The following is a 14,830-nucleotide window of genomic DNA, read 5'->3' as shown; positions in this document are numbered from 1 at the left end:
TTATGACTCTTTGGGGCACAACATTTACATAAGTTTCTAATTTCCTTGTGATATTCTCAACCCCAGACCCTGAGTTCTTTCAAATGTGAGTGTACAGCTGAAAGGCTGAGCCTAGACATTTATGTAGATGATGGGAATATGAGGAAGCCAACGTTAGAAGGCTTAGAAGGGAAAAATCCTGTCAGCTCATCATGCTCCCTTTAAACTAACACGAACAGGTGAGGATAGCAGAGGAATGAAGATGATGTCCTTTAAGTGTTAGGTTAGTTTTCCATATGGGAAAAATAACCATAAAAAAATTTACTCTGGAATCTTCTCATCTCTGTAAATTGGTCTACCGAGTTCTAAATTTATGGACTTGCCAAAACCTACTTGTATTATCTCTAAACAGGTCTTAAGGTACCACCAGATGCTCAGAACAAATCTACCCTATCCTACTAATGAACAGGCAAACAGTTTTCCCCATCTGCCACCTCTGTCTAAAAGGCTAGGAAGGCCTTCCTCCCTGATCACAAAGAACATAATTACCGTCTATAGAGAAGTCAAGTACAAAGGCCACCAGCCTTTGTAGGCCACCAAAGATTAACAGCTGCCTCTCCTTTGATTGGGAGAGGCAATAACAGTTACTCTAGTTAATAATTGAATGGATTCCCGGGCCATGTAATTCAGATTGAAGCTGTCATTTTTTTGCTGGCCTTCAGCTAAGCTGGGTTATTAGAATGGAGCCACTAATCCTATTAGTCAGTTGTCAGTCTCAGAGTGGGAGAGAGCAGAGGAAGGCAGAGCTATTAAGGTGTTATGTCAGGTACATAAGTAAAGCCACACATTTCATCTTTTAGAGGTATTTTTTTCCTCACTCAAATCAGAAAGATAGAGCTCCTTATGAGTGTTCCACTTTCACATGTCTGAATGCAGAGTGTTTGGAAAAGGGGTAAAAGGGAAAAGGAAAGGTACCTAGTTCATCTTTCTAGATATTTTTAGTCACTAAACAAAGTTTGCTTGGTGTCTACTATGTGTGTAGCCTGTGCTTGACCCTGATTGAGAATGCAGAGACAGGAGAGCTAGGCTTTATAGCCTAGTACGTGAACACAAATAATACAGGAATAATATAAGGGATATATAATATAGGGGATAATATAGAAAGTGATAAGGGCCCCAAGAGAAATGCAGTTAAATACGGAGACCTTTGACTTTAGTTGAAGGTATCAGAAAGGCTTCATGAAAACTATTTGATGTGGGTCTTAAAGGAATGAGGGAGCATTTGAACATTATAGGGTGAGAACGTGGCAATTTAGATGGAGAGAATAATTATGGTTAAGCATTTTTAGGATACTATCTTTTTTCTAGACACTAACAGGGATAGGAACAAGTATAAGATGATGTATTTGAGAAGCATCCATTCCCATCGTGGCATTAAGATATCCAGGAGCATAAAGAGCACCGAGTATAGGAAGTACCAGGTGATTAGCGCAAGCAGTTAGTGTGGTGGGCACAGAGAGGAAGGTGAAAAATGGGAGGCCCTTTGAGTCTGTGGATTGTTGTGTGAATGTGACTTCCATTTTTTATTTGCATATAGAGCTTTTAATGCCACGTGCCAAGTCCAGATACAGAGCCACGTGCTTAAGGAGGTGGATTTTCTCCTTTACTTGAACATTTGGGTGCTCGTCGAGCCAACTTGATTTTCCTTTTTCTGTCCTCCTGAGGTGAAAATGTCATGGGATATGATAGGACTATTTTACCCGTTTTTCTGCATAGAGAGGGGGAGAGCTGTTTGTTTGCACTGTGTTCAGGAACGGAATCCAGAAGGCGGCATTCGTTCTTTCTTATGGGCCTCTGTATTGTGTGTTAACCTCTGATACCTCACAGAACATTTTTGCTCTCTGAGAGAAATCTTTTCATTTGTTCATCCTTTTGTTCAGTCACTCATCCATCAGGTGTTCACCATTCCTGTTCTGTGCCAGAACTGGGGCTGCAAAGATGAGTCAGCTTAAGGAGCTTCAGACCGAATGAGGGCCTGAGGTAGGGCAGAGATGATGGGAGGAATAGAAGTTGATATAGGAGATGAAGAAGTTAGGAAGATACTAAACAGGTTGCCATCTGGCCATCTTCTGTGGAAGAGGATCCACCTCTGGATTCTGAATTTCCATTGCAAAAGTAACCAGAAACCTCCATGACTCCAGAAGGAGGTTTGTGAGTTTTTTTTATTTCACAGTTGGTTTTGCCTTTTGGTTTATTTCCTTGAAAAGCTGCAAATGACAAATTAAAGCTTCAGTTTTCAATAATACATTAGGAAAAATTTGGCTTTAAATGGCCTTTATCTTCCTGAAATTGGCTTATTTTTTCCTGTTTAATGTCTAACTAGAGCTTATATCTTCAGTTTTTTAAGAGGTCACATCCATGTTGTTGGCACTGCATAAAAGGCTTTGAGTTTTGTTTTGTTTTTAAAGCATAGATGTATACATTAAAATGGTCTGCTTTTACTCAGTCCTTTTCGCCTCCACCTCTGCAATGTTGATCCGGTTCTCTCCCATTGTGGAGAGGTCTACAAGAATAGCATTGGTGCTGCTTCATTTCCCTGTGGACAGATTGCATCAATTGGTGCATCTGCTTGGCCTGAGGTAAAATATACTTTGTTTTTGAATTAAGAGATATATATAAAGGCTTTACACAGAAATGGATGGATCTTCCTTGTTGGCTGTTAAGGAGGCTCAAGGTGAATATGTCCTTCTGTCTTGAAAAACTGAATTTTATTCCTTGGTCATGAAGCTCACTTTCAGGAACAAACTGTTCTACAAGGCACACACAGTAACAGGAGTGGAGGATTTTATCCTGTGATCATACCAGAGAAGTTATTGACTATCTGTGTTTTCACAGTCAAAATCATGTGCAGGTATCCTTTTCAGCCTTCTTTCTCAGAAACATCATTCACAACCATTGGCTGAGCACATACTGAGTGCCATCCCCTCTGCTAAGTGTTGGGAATGTGATGAAACAGACATGGCCCCTAAACTCAGGAAGCTCTGAGTTTAGTGGGGATACAAAGATAAAATGCTGGAGAATCATCCCCTCTGGGGAGGAGGAACAGTATTTGCAGAAGCACAGAGGCGTGAAAGAACAAGGGCCATATGGGGAATTTGGTTGAGGGAGAGGCAGGAACATGGCAGGGAAGAAGGCTGTTAATGGGGCATCAGATTCTGAAGACCTGTGCTGAGGAATTTGAGCCTCCCGCAGACAGTGAGGATGAAGTCACTCAAGTGTTTTAAGCAGAGTGACATGATTACATTTACTCTTGAGAATATTATCCTCATTGCATATATAGGCATCCAGAAAAGTACTACTCAAAAGGGAGTCCACAGTCCAGTGCTGGGCCACTGTCACTAGAACAGGGTGAGATAAATACACAAATCCAGAGTAAGTTTTAGCAAACTGGCAGAGTAATTTTATGTCTGTTGTATCTAATATTTTTAAATGTGGTCTCCACTTTTGTGCATCTTTTTTTTTTTCATTTGTTCAGTATTTCATTTGTATTGCATTTCACAAAAGCATTGGTTTACAATGGAGTAGAAGTCGAAGGAAGGAAGGAAGGAAGGGCAAAGAAAGAAAAAGGAAAGGAAAGGAGTAGGAAATGAAGGAAACCCTGATTTTTATCTTAGAGTATTTAGAAAGCACAGCTCTAGAGAATAGGCTGCTGTGGGGTGAGCCTAGATCCAAAGATTCCAATTAGGTACTGATTGCTGCAGTACCTCAAGCAAGAGACCATGAAAGCCTGAACTGACGTGGTAGATGTAGGCAAGAGTTAAGAGCTACAACAGAAGTGGAGTAATCAGAACTTGGATTCTGAATCAGTGGGAAAGCTGAGGAAGAGGGAAAAGTCTAGAAGGACAAGTGTTCTTTTAAGAGTCTGCTGAAAGTTGGACCCTTGCCCTATGCGTTTTTTTAGCTTTTCCATCCCTAGTTCACAGAGATGTTCCATTTATTTTTTAATGTGGTTCTGCCTTTTCAATATTATCACATATTATGGGGACACCTGGGTGGCTCAGTTGGTTAAATGCCAGACTTCGGCTCAGGTCATGACCTCACGGTTTGTGGGTTCAAGCCCCGCGTTGGGTTCTGTGCTGACAGCTCAGAGTCTGGAAGCCTGCTACAGATTCTGTCTCCCTCTCTCTTTCTTCCCCTTGACGTGTGTGTGCTCTCTCTCTCTCTCTCTCTCTCAAAAATAAATAAACATTAAATATTATCACATATTTTATCTATAATTCCTACTTCTTTCGAGTATAAGAAGAAAGGAGGTATATATATGTGTTTATATCCCTGTACTTACTAAGAGTTCCTCTGCTGTATTCCTTATGCTTTAGATGCTTCTGGTACCAGATACAGTAGAAACATTGCTAATGGGATAACCATTCACTACCAAATTAAATCCAGAAAATATTCATGTATATCATATGATCTCATTTATATAAAATTCTACAAGAGACAAAATTAACCTATATTTTGTTTCTTTTTACCTTATGATCCCCTTCACCCATCCCATTTCTTCTACCCCCTATCCTCTGCCTCTAACAACCACTAATCTGTTCTCTGTGTCAGTGGGCTTTTTTTTTTTTTTAATTCTACATGTTTTTCTCTACCTGACTTATTTCACTTAGGATAATGCCCTCAAGGTTTATCCATGTTTTCACAAATGACAAAATTTCATCCCTTTCATGGCTGAGTAATATTCCATTTTATTTATATACCACATCTTCTGTAAACATTTTATTTATCATTGGACATTTATCTTGCTTCCATATCTTGGCTATTGTAAATAATGCTGTGTGAACATCGGGTACATATATTTTTTCAAATTAGCATTTTCATTTGCTTCAGCTAAATACTCAGAAGTGGAATTTCTGGATCATATGGTACTTGTACTTTTAATTTTTTGAGGAACCTACATACAGTTTTCCATAGTGGCTGCACCAATTTATATTCCCACCAGTAGTACACAAGGGTTCCCTTTTCTCCATATCCTCACCAACACTAATTCTTTCTTTTTCTTCTCTTTCTCTTTCTCTCTTTTTCTTTCTTTCCTTTTCTTTCTTCCTTCCTTCCCTCTTTCTTTCTTTCTTTCTTTCTTTCTTTCTTTCTTTCTTTCTTTCTGATAATACCATTCTAACAGGTGTGAGGTAATATCTTACTGAGATTTTCATTTGTATTTCCCTAATGATTAATGGTGTTAAACATCTTTTCATATACCTGTTGGTTATCTATGTGTCTTCTTTGGAAAAAATGTATATTCAGACCTTCTGGCCATTTTTTTAATTGGATTTTTTGTGTTTTTTACTATTGAGTTGTTTGAGTTCTTTATGTATTTTACCAGAAATATGATTTGCAAATATTTTCTCCCATTCAGTAGATAGCCTTTTCATTTTGTGGATGGTTTCTTTTGCTACATAGAAACCTTTTAGTGTGATGTAGGCCCACTTATTTATTTTTGCTTTTGCTTTTGGTGTTTAAATCTATGGGACTATAAATCAAATCTGTGGTTGCTTCATGGAGTGGGGGGATTGACTATAAAAGTGGTATGAGGGAGCTTTCTAAGGTGATGGAAGCATTCGGGTCTTGATAAGGATTTCTCAAATTTATTTGAATGGTATACTTAAGATCTGAGCCTTTTAACCAATTGCAAAGTATACCTCAATTTTTAAAAATACCCAGTAAACATAAGGTGCTCAATCCAACTGATTATCCAGGAAAGGCCAATAAAAACCTCAATGAGGGGCACCTGGGTGGCTTAGTCAGTTGAGCATCCAACTTTGTCTCAGGTCATGATCTCGCAGTTCATGAGTTCGAGCCCCATGTCGGGCTCTGTGCTGACAGCTCAGAGCCTGGAGCCTGCTTCGGATTCTGTGTCTCCCTCTCTCTGCCCCTTCTCCGCTCATGCTCTGTCTCTCTCTGTCTCTCAAAAACGAATAAACCTTAAAAAAATTTTTTTTAATTTAAAAAAACAACCCTCAATGAAATGCCATTATGCATTCATAAGAATGACTAAAGTTTTTTAAAAAATGATAAAATCAATTTTGGTGTGAATGTAGAATAGCTGAAATTATCACTGTACTTCATCATGTACACAAATACTTTAGAAAGCTGTTTGGCCATAGCTAATAAAATTGAACCTATGTATACTCTATGATGCAGGAATTCCACTCATATACCCAACATAACTGCATGTCACAGTTGCGCAAATACATGTACAAAAATGTTTAAAGCAGCATTGTCCAGAGTTTGAAAGTGGAAACAACCCAGAGCACCTTGCTGGCTCAGACCTTGGGACACTCAGTTAAGCATCTGACTTCGATCTAAATTATGATCTCACTGATCCCAAGTTCAAGCCCCTTGTCAGGCTCTCTGCTGAGAGCTCAGAGCCTGGAGCCTGTTTCAGATTCTGTGTGTCCCTCTCTCTCTCTGCCTCTCCCCTGGTCATATTGTGTCTCTCTCAAAAATAAATAAACAAAAAAAAAAATTGAGGGGCGCCTGGGTGGCTCAGTTGGTTAATCTTCTGACTTCAACTCAGTTCATGATTTCACAGTTCATGGGTTCAAGCCCCGCATCGGGCTCTGTGCTGATAGCTCAGAGCCTGGAGCCTGCTTCAGATTCAGTGTCTCCCTCTCTCTCAAAAATAAATAAACATTGGGATGCCTGGGTGGCTCAGTCAGTTAAGCGTCCGACTTCGACTCAGGTCGTGATCTCCCAGTTTGTGAGTTTGTGAGTTCGAGCCCCGGGTCGGGCTGTGTGCTGATAGCTCAGAGCCTGCTTTGGATTCTGTGTCTCCGTCTCTCTTTACCCCTCCCCCGTTTGTGCTCTGTCTATCAAAAATAAATAAAAAATGTTTTAAAAAAATTTTTTAAATAAATAAACATTAAAAAAAACCAACCCAGATGTCAGTCAGCAGTGAAACATTTAAATAAGTTGAGTAAGATAATAAGACAATGGTTATCTTCACCCTGTAATGTTAAAAGTGAAAGTAATGTGGAAGGGATGAAAAAAGATGCTAGAATAAAGTAAATTTTTCCAAAAAAAAAAAGTTGATGTATATAATCAGACAAGGGAATATTATATTCCAACAAGGGAAATGAATGAAACACAGGTATAGGCAGCAATATGGATGAATTTAGAAAAAAAAAAATTTGAGCAAGAAAAGAATATGTAGATTCTGTAGAATATGTAGAGTATGATTACGTTTTTATAGAACTCAAAAGAAGACAAAGGTAATCTACGATTTTAAAAATCAGGATCGCTTTTACATTTGGGGAAGAAGAAGAGAGAGTGAATGAGATGGGCATCAGGAATATTATGGCATGTTATAAAACTATTTTTTTATTTTTTATTTTGGAGTTGTTACAGGGTATATACAGGGCATTGTGTTTGTTATTTTTTTAATTTTTATTTATATTATTGCTTTTTCATTTTGGATTTGGTATAGGATATGTTCAATTTGCCATAACTCTTCCAGCTATACAGTTATGATTAGTGCAGTTTTCTTTGTGTTGTGTGCTAATACAAAATTTATTATTATTTTCTAATCATATTGACATCCTAGCCTATGAAGAAAGAATGGTAACAGCATGATGGTTTCAAATTACTGAATACACCTGGGTTTTTCAGTTTTTTTGATGGTTAGTTTTATTGCAAAGAAACATTTTTTCCCATTAAAAACAAAAATTCTTTATTTTCTATCCTAAAAGTATGATTTCTTGTCTAGGATTCACAATAAACTTATTATAGTGTCAAACTGTATTTTGTGCATATAGTGAGCGATTAAATGACTAAGGCACTGTACTACCAAAGTCTAGTCAGAAGTCAGTAGTCCACATCAAGCAGATCATTGTGCTTAGAACATCAGAAGAATCAGACAAACATGTTTGACAGATCTTGTGTATAACTCCTATCTCTCCCTGATGCACCCTCTTATCCCCTCCAAAATACTTAAGTATTTCAAAGATATTTCAAGGCTTGATGAACTATAGCATGCTCTTAGAAGAAACATAAAGGTGGTGGTATAATAGCAGATTGCGGTGATCGTTTGTATGCGTAGAAACTAATACAGTGTACCATAGAATTGCTCTTGCCTGTCCCCATGCCAGAGAAATGCAAAGAGCTCAGAGATGTTCCTTTCACAAGACTTGTAAACAATTCAGAAATTGTAAAGAAATAATCATCGGTTGAGTTCTATAATGCTGACTTAAGATTCTCCCTAAAATAGCTGAAATGGTGAAAAAAATATATGGAGATGGTTAGGTATGAGATTATCTTGTATTGCCAAGGAAAAAAGTAATACAAGAGGAAATCTTTGTGACAGTTAGTTTGTCTTGTTAGGTGGTAATTAGCATTACGAGATGATCTGCTTTTTAAAATTATTGCTAAAATATTCTGTGTAAAACAGTTTTGCCCTCTGCATGGAGCACTCCATCCCCTCCCCCCCCTTTTTTTTTTTTTTGCCTGTTTCAGAACCTCAACCAGAAAAGCCTGTGCTGACCCTTTCCCCAATATATAGTTGGTTCCCTATTATTCTTATAGAGCACCTTCCCTTTTTCTTCAAGGTACTTATCATAATTGAAATTATTTTATTTATGGTTATTTGATTGGTGTTGTTCTCATCCACTAAATTTTAAGCTTCATGGGGGCAGCAACTATGTCTTCTGTGTTCACCAGTTTCAACCTCCTGTTCCTAGCACTGCATAAACATTCAATAAGTATTTGTAGAATAACTGAACCAACAGAGTGTTTGACACTACAACTAAATATTTCATTTGGTGATCATTCTATGCCTGAGAAATTGGGCTAATTTCTACTTGTATTTCTGTCTAGAATGTAGCAGATCAGATTGCATTTCAAGTTGCTGGTGGATTAACAGCCCTTGAACACATTCTTCAAGTAGTAGTCCCAACCACAAATGTGAACACAGCCTCACGAATTCCTCTTAAGTAAGTATAGTTTTTTAATCTGTCTTTCACGTTTCATTTGTGAGTCATTTCTGCTCTATGGTTTCCATATGGAGGACCACAAGAAACTTGTATGTGTATTCAGGCTTGAATAGCAAAAGCTTACACTCCCCATTAGGGAGAAAAACAGAGGTGCTCGACTTCACTTACAAAACTCAAATTGAGCCTAAAAGCCTTAAAAAGGAAATCTCCTTGGTCTATGACCTTCTCTAATCCTAAAACAAGAAGAATGGATGAACTCCTGGGCAGCTTTAACTGCTTACATAAATTGAACAGAACTGAATAGTAGTAGCAAAAAGGTAGTACAAGAAGAGGTGAGTACATTAACAAAGGCCTGAGCTGTGAAATTTGAAGAAATCCCTAACATACAGGAAGATTAGTCTGAAGCCAAGACTGCCATAGTCTAGAGTCCTAGCCAAATAGCTGGCAACTGAATTGCAGTTCAGTCTTTAACTGCAAATTGCTCTTTGTCATATGGATCCTGCACAAGCTTTGGACCCAAGATCTGCTTTCCTCTTCTCTCAAGTCACTCTGTGATCCCTGGCCGCCTGGGATATAGTAGCAGACAGCTTTATTTCAGAAGTACTACATTCTGGAGGGGTAGCATGCACGGTTTCTGGATATTTTGTGGAGACTCTTATTTACAGAGTTTAAATGAGAAGTTTTGATAAAAGTTTACTTGTATCACTGAGAAAACTTAAATATTTAGTTGGCCCAACAAAAGTGAGTGCTTTATTTGTCCACTGGATACTACAGAAATTGCAAGAATACATCATCTTTTCTCCTGAGAGACATTTTGGTAAAATAAAAATAGCACTGGCTTTGGAGTTGGACAAACCTGGATTCCGGTTTTACCTGTGCCAGTGACGAGCTGGGAGAATTGGGGCAAGTGCCTTATTCTTGTGGCATCTGTTTCCTCATTTGGTTACTCAGGGGTAGTCATATGCACCTCATAGTGCTACTCTGGGGATTGGATGAAATTACGTATGTGAGAGTTTTTGTCAACCTCAAAGTGTTATATAAATGTTAGGTAACAGTTTTTAAGTAGTAGTTTTGCCTGCTTTAAGACAGTGTTATATTATCTCTTCGAAATGATACATTTCTTTTTTTTTAATTTTTTTAATTTATTTTTGGGACAGAGAGAGACAGAGCATGAATGGGGGAGGGGCAGAGAGAGAGGGAGACACAGAATTGGAAACAGGCTCCAGGCTCCGAGCCATCAGCCCAGAGCCCGACGCGGGGCTCGAACTCACAGACCGTGAGATCGTGACCTGGCTGAAGTCGGCGCTTAACCGACTGCGCCACCCAGGCGCCCCAAAATGATACATTTCTAAGAACAAACTGATAGTGAAGTTAGTTTAGGTTCCTTTGCTCTACTGACAAAGTAGAGATTAATAAAAGAAGCTATAGGTATGCTTTGAGTCAGGATATCTTTCTGTGTAGCAGAAAGTTCTACATCAGTCAGATATAGCACGCGTGGAGGTTTTCTAACCCAGGATAGTTGATATTTCTTATCAAAATGGACTTTAGTGACAGTGTGTTGTTATCACTCAGTGTTTGTTAATTGACAGGGAGAGAGGAAATAAATTTGAGATAAGAAAGGAAATGGCAGGGGCCCCTGGGTGGCTTAAGTGTCTGACTTCGGCTCAGGTCATGATCTTGCAGTTCATGAGTTCAAGCCCCATGTCGGGCTCTGTGCTGACAGCTGGGAGCTGAGGCCTGCTTCAGATTCTGTCTTCTCTCTCTCTGCCCATCCCCCACTCATACTCCATCTCTGTCTCTCAAAAATAAATGAACATTAAAAAAAATGTTTTTTAAAAAGAAAGGAAATGGCATTTGATTCTTTGGGACAGGGCTTTGATAACTGTTAATCATTCATATTGTTCATCTTAAGTGCACCTGTAGGGGCACCTGGGTGGCTCAGTCAATTAACTGTCTAACTCTTATTTTCTTTTTTTTTCTTTTTAAATTTTTTTTAACGTTTATTTATTTTTGAAGGAGAGAGAGACAGAGAATGAGGAGGGGAAGGGTCAGAGAGAGAGGGACACACAGAATCCAGAGGGGCTCCAGGCTCTGAGCTGTCAGCACAGAGCCTGATGTGGCACTAGAACTCAACGAGCTATGAGATCATGACCTGAGCTGAAGTCGGATGCTTAACTGACTGAGCCACCCAGGCACCCCTGACTCTTGATTTCCACCCAGGTCATGATCTCGCAGTTCATAAGATCGAGCCGAGTGTCAGGCTCACTCTCTTGCTCTCTCTCTCTCTCTGTCTCGCAAATGAAATAAACATTAAAAAGAGTAAAATTAAATGCACCTATAGTTTTTTGTTTTGTCTTGTTTTGCTTTTTTTGGTTTTGTGGTAGGTTTAAACATGCATGAGACTGAGCTCTCTGGCTGGTAACTTAGATGCCTGTTTTACAAAAGCTACATTTGTCATTGTGGCAAAAAGCATGCTTTGGTGCTTATCTGTGCCTATCATTTTGGGAACAGAAGAATTTCCATACTTTCTAAAAAGACCTGAGCAAGAGTTAGTGCACCAACATTGGAAACAAGCTCTGGAATCTTGGGAGCCCAGCCCAGTACTCCTCTGATGGTCACCAGCTGACCACAGTGCCAGGATTGAGAGTTTGTTTCTTCATCTCACCTTAGGCCAAAAAATTTGTGTGTTCATCCAGGCACTGCTTGCTAAGCGAGGCCAACACTCAGGGCAGTGGGCATCGAGCAGTGACTCTAAGATTCTCTTCTCCTGAGCACAGCTCAAGATCATGTTGACTTTCTAAACTAGCCTCCCTTCTCAGGGCTAGAGGGTTAAGTCTAGGAGAGTGTTATGCTGCTTACTTAGAAAGGGGCAAGAGAAATGCCACAGCTGTGTGAGATTTAGTATGGACTCAGACACTCTGGTGGGCATGAGTCAGTGGCTTAACTCAGAAAGTGTTCTTTCTCATATTCCTTCCAACTACTATTCTGTACAAAACAGTTGTTTTGCTTTTGTTAGAACCAGGGAAAACCCATAGAATTGCTTGAATCCTTGCATCCTTGAGAGGACTTAGTTAGGATGTGGTATTCCAAAATCAACCTTCTTAACAAATGTGTTCCCATAAAATTGTTTTCAGTGCCAAGAAAGATCACCCTGAAACAAGGCAATTTTCATTTCATGTTTTATCTACTTTTGGGATTACTCATATTAATTTGCCTGTTAATTTTAATTGCAGAAAACAAGTACAAAAGAATGAATGAATATTCTAGCCTTTTCTTTGGTTTGGGCTAGTAAGAATTATTTATTACAGCTTTTAATATTTGAAAATAGATGGTAGTTTGTCATTTTCTTTGGACATAGAGAATGCCTCAAGTGATGTAAATAAGAAGATAGATCTGATGTGATTAGAAGCTGTGGTCAAAGCTTTGTGTTGTGTTTTTATAACAGATTTACAGAGCAGCAATGATAATAGAAGGGTGAGTTGGTACTTACTGGCATTCTACATATCCAAACCCTTTTCAGGCAGCAATAGATGTTCATAATTCACAGAGAAACCCACATCCCCTTTCGGGCCATGATCACTAGGCTAAGTCATCCCCAGGTTGCCTTTCACTTCCTTGGTATTCCTATTTCTTGACACTCGTAGACAATGAAGGACCCAAATGGTTAACTCTCCAAGCCACTCTAGGTTGTTCAATGGAAAACTCACCAGGCCCCCTATTTCTTCTCTGTTAGCCGTGCTTATCTTCCTTAATTGTACCTCTGGACCCAATTTTTATATAGAAGTACTATAGTTTCATCAACACAGAACAATGCAGATGGTATAGTATAGCAAAAAATAAATAGGCTCTGGAGTCAGATCTGAGTTTAAATTCTCTGCTTTTCACTTATTAGTTATATGACATTGGTCCAAATTGCTTGTTATAACAGAGCCTCAGTTAAATGGTAACACTACCTTGTTGAGTAGGACTTGTTGGCTGTTGTGAGAATTAAAAGTGTGTGTCTTTGTTAAGTGCCCTGTGCAAAGAAAGCACTTAGTTAATATCAGTGGGTTTTGTTGTGGTTGTTATGATGTTGACTTGATATTATCTTAATTAACTGAGCTTTAAATCCCCAACTCTGTGCCACTTTGGCTTCTAAAAAGCTATAATCTGTTTTTACTTGTGCATTTGTTTTTTCATCTTAAGCACAAACTTCATCCTGATAAATTTTAGTCTTGCCTGTCAAGATCCATTTTGGATCCTGATTTGACCTCTAACTTAGTGTCTTTTTCTTTAACTTTGTGTCAGACCTAAAGTTGATCTGTAGAATATATGCATCTTCATCTAAATCACTGAAAAAATATCCACCAGGTTAGGGAATAGTTCAGTTTAGCACTTTATTAATGAACTATCTTGTACTCCATTTATTGTATTGCCATCTCCCCAAATAGACTGTAATTCCTTGGGACCAGAAACCATAGTAAATACATTACTTTTATTTTTATAAAAACAATATTAGTGTAAATCATAATGGCATCTTAATAAATATCATTTGATACATGAATTAATTATTTTTCCCATGGATAGAAATCAAGCAGGAAAAGAGCTCACTGCATCGGGGCGCCTGGGTGGCTCAGTTGGTTAAGTGTCCGACTCTTCATTGCAGCTCAGGTCATGATCTCATGGTTCATGAGATCGATCCCCATGTTGGGCTCTATGCTGACAGTGTAGAGCCTGCTTGGGATTCTCTCCCTGCCTCCCACCCCTGCTTGCTCATGTTCTGTCTCTCATTCAAAATAAAGAACTTAAAAAAAAAAAAAAAAAGAGCTTACTGCATCAAATACTTGACTCTGTGGATTTGAAATATGATCACATCTCAGCCAAAAAGGGTCCTTGATTTTGACCACTCTTTAGGAATTTTTTTAAATTTTGTCTTTAAATTTCTATGTATTTATAATTAAGTCAAGTATCTATAACTGCCACTTACTGAAAAGCCAAATGGGGATGCTAGAACTGTACTCTTGGTCATCCTTACCACAGTTTTAGAATCACAGCACATTGGTATATTATGAGATGGTCCCGATTTTAAACTATGTTAAAAATAGATACTTCTCGCTGCTGTGTTCTTTATAAAGTAAACCTGTTTATTCATATCAAACAAATTAAGTTGTTTTCTTTTTTTTTTTTTTTTTTGCTTTATGGTATATACATCTGTGTATAATAAATCGGTCTTAGGTAAAACAGCAGTCACTGAATATAATAATAAAAGTAAATAAATTTAGAATGATGTGAGGTGGAGCTTTGCTTCCTAGGAAGATCATTTACAAGATACCACAAATTTATTCTCCAGAGTAAAATAAAATAAAACTTGTGATTTTGTGCAGTTTATTCACTTGGCAGTATTGCCTGTACTTGATCCTTTGCGTTGGTAAGGAGACAGACCTTACTTAACATTACTGGGTATATCCTTAGTGCTGGTCACTCTGCTAGGGGCTTTGTATGCCTTCCCTATTTACTCCTCACAGTCACTAGCAGCCTCATCTGTGGCCTGCTACCAGAATGAGGGTCGACTGCTGTCATGTTTGGAACGTGACTGCACCCTGAGGGAGCCATAATATCCCTTTTGAAAGCATGTTTATTCATTCCGAATAGCAACAAGAATGTTCAGAATTGCTTTCCCATGATTATTGAGGTTTTGTCTCTAAAGGCTCCTGTTCCCTTTTCTTGGTCTTATGATACACAGTAGAGACTGGTGGAGTTCATCTTATAATGGTAAAGAGATATTCCTTTGTGTTCCAGAAGCAGGTAAATAATCTAGGGCTTCTAGGACTTTCAATCCTAATGACCAGGGGAAAAAACTATTTTCCAGGGAGTCCCTTCTTAGG

The 14,830-nt window shown here is 38.5% G+C and overlaps 1 protein-coding gene across 7 annotated transcripts in view; it reads left to right on the top strand.

Moving 5' to 3' along the window:
• SCAPER (S-phase cyclin A associated protein in the ER) overlaps positions 1–14,830 on the top strand; it is a 521,436-nt gene that overhangs the window by 345,591 nt on the left and 161,015 nt on the right. For all 7 annotated transcript variants that reach the window (XM_045058993.1, XM_023255046.2, XM_023255044.2 and 4 more), the window contains one exon: positions 8,851–8,966. In XM_045058993.1, coding sequence (XP_044914928.1) covers positions 8,851–8,966 — 116 coding nt within the window. The remainder of the gene's footprint in view (positions 1–8,850; positions 8,967–14,830) is intronic.

This window comes from Felis catus, chromosome B3 (assembly GCF_018350175.1).
Source record: "Felis catus isolate Fca126 chromosome B3, F.catus_Fca126_mat1.0, whole genome shotgun sequence".
NCBI lineage: Eukaryota > Metazoa > Chordata > Mammalia > Carnivora > Felidae > Felis > Felis catus.
This window is presented reverse-complemented; position numbering and strand designations above follow the sequence as displayed.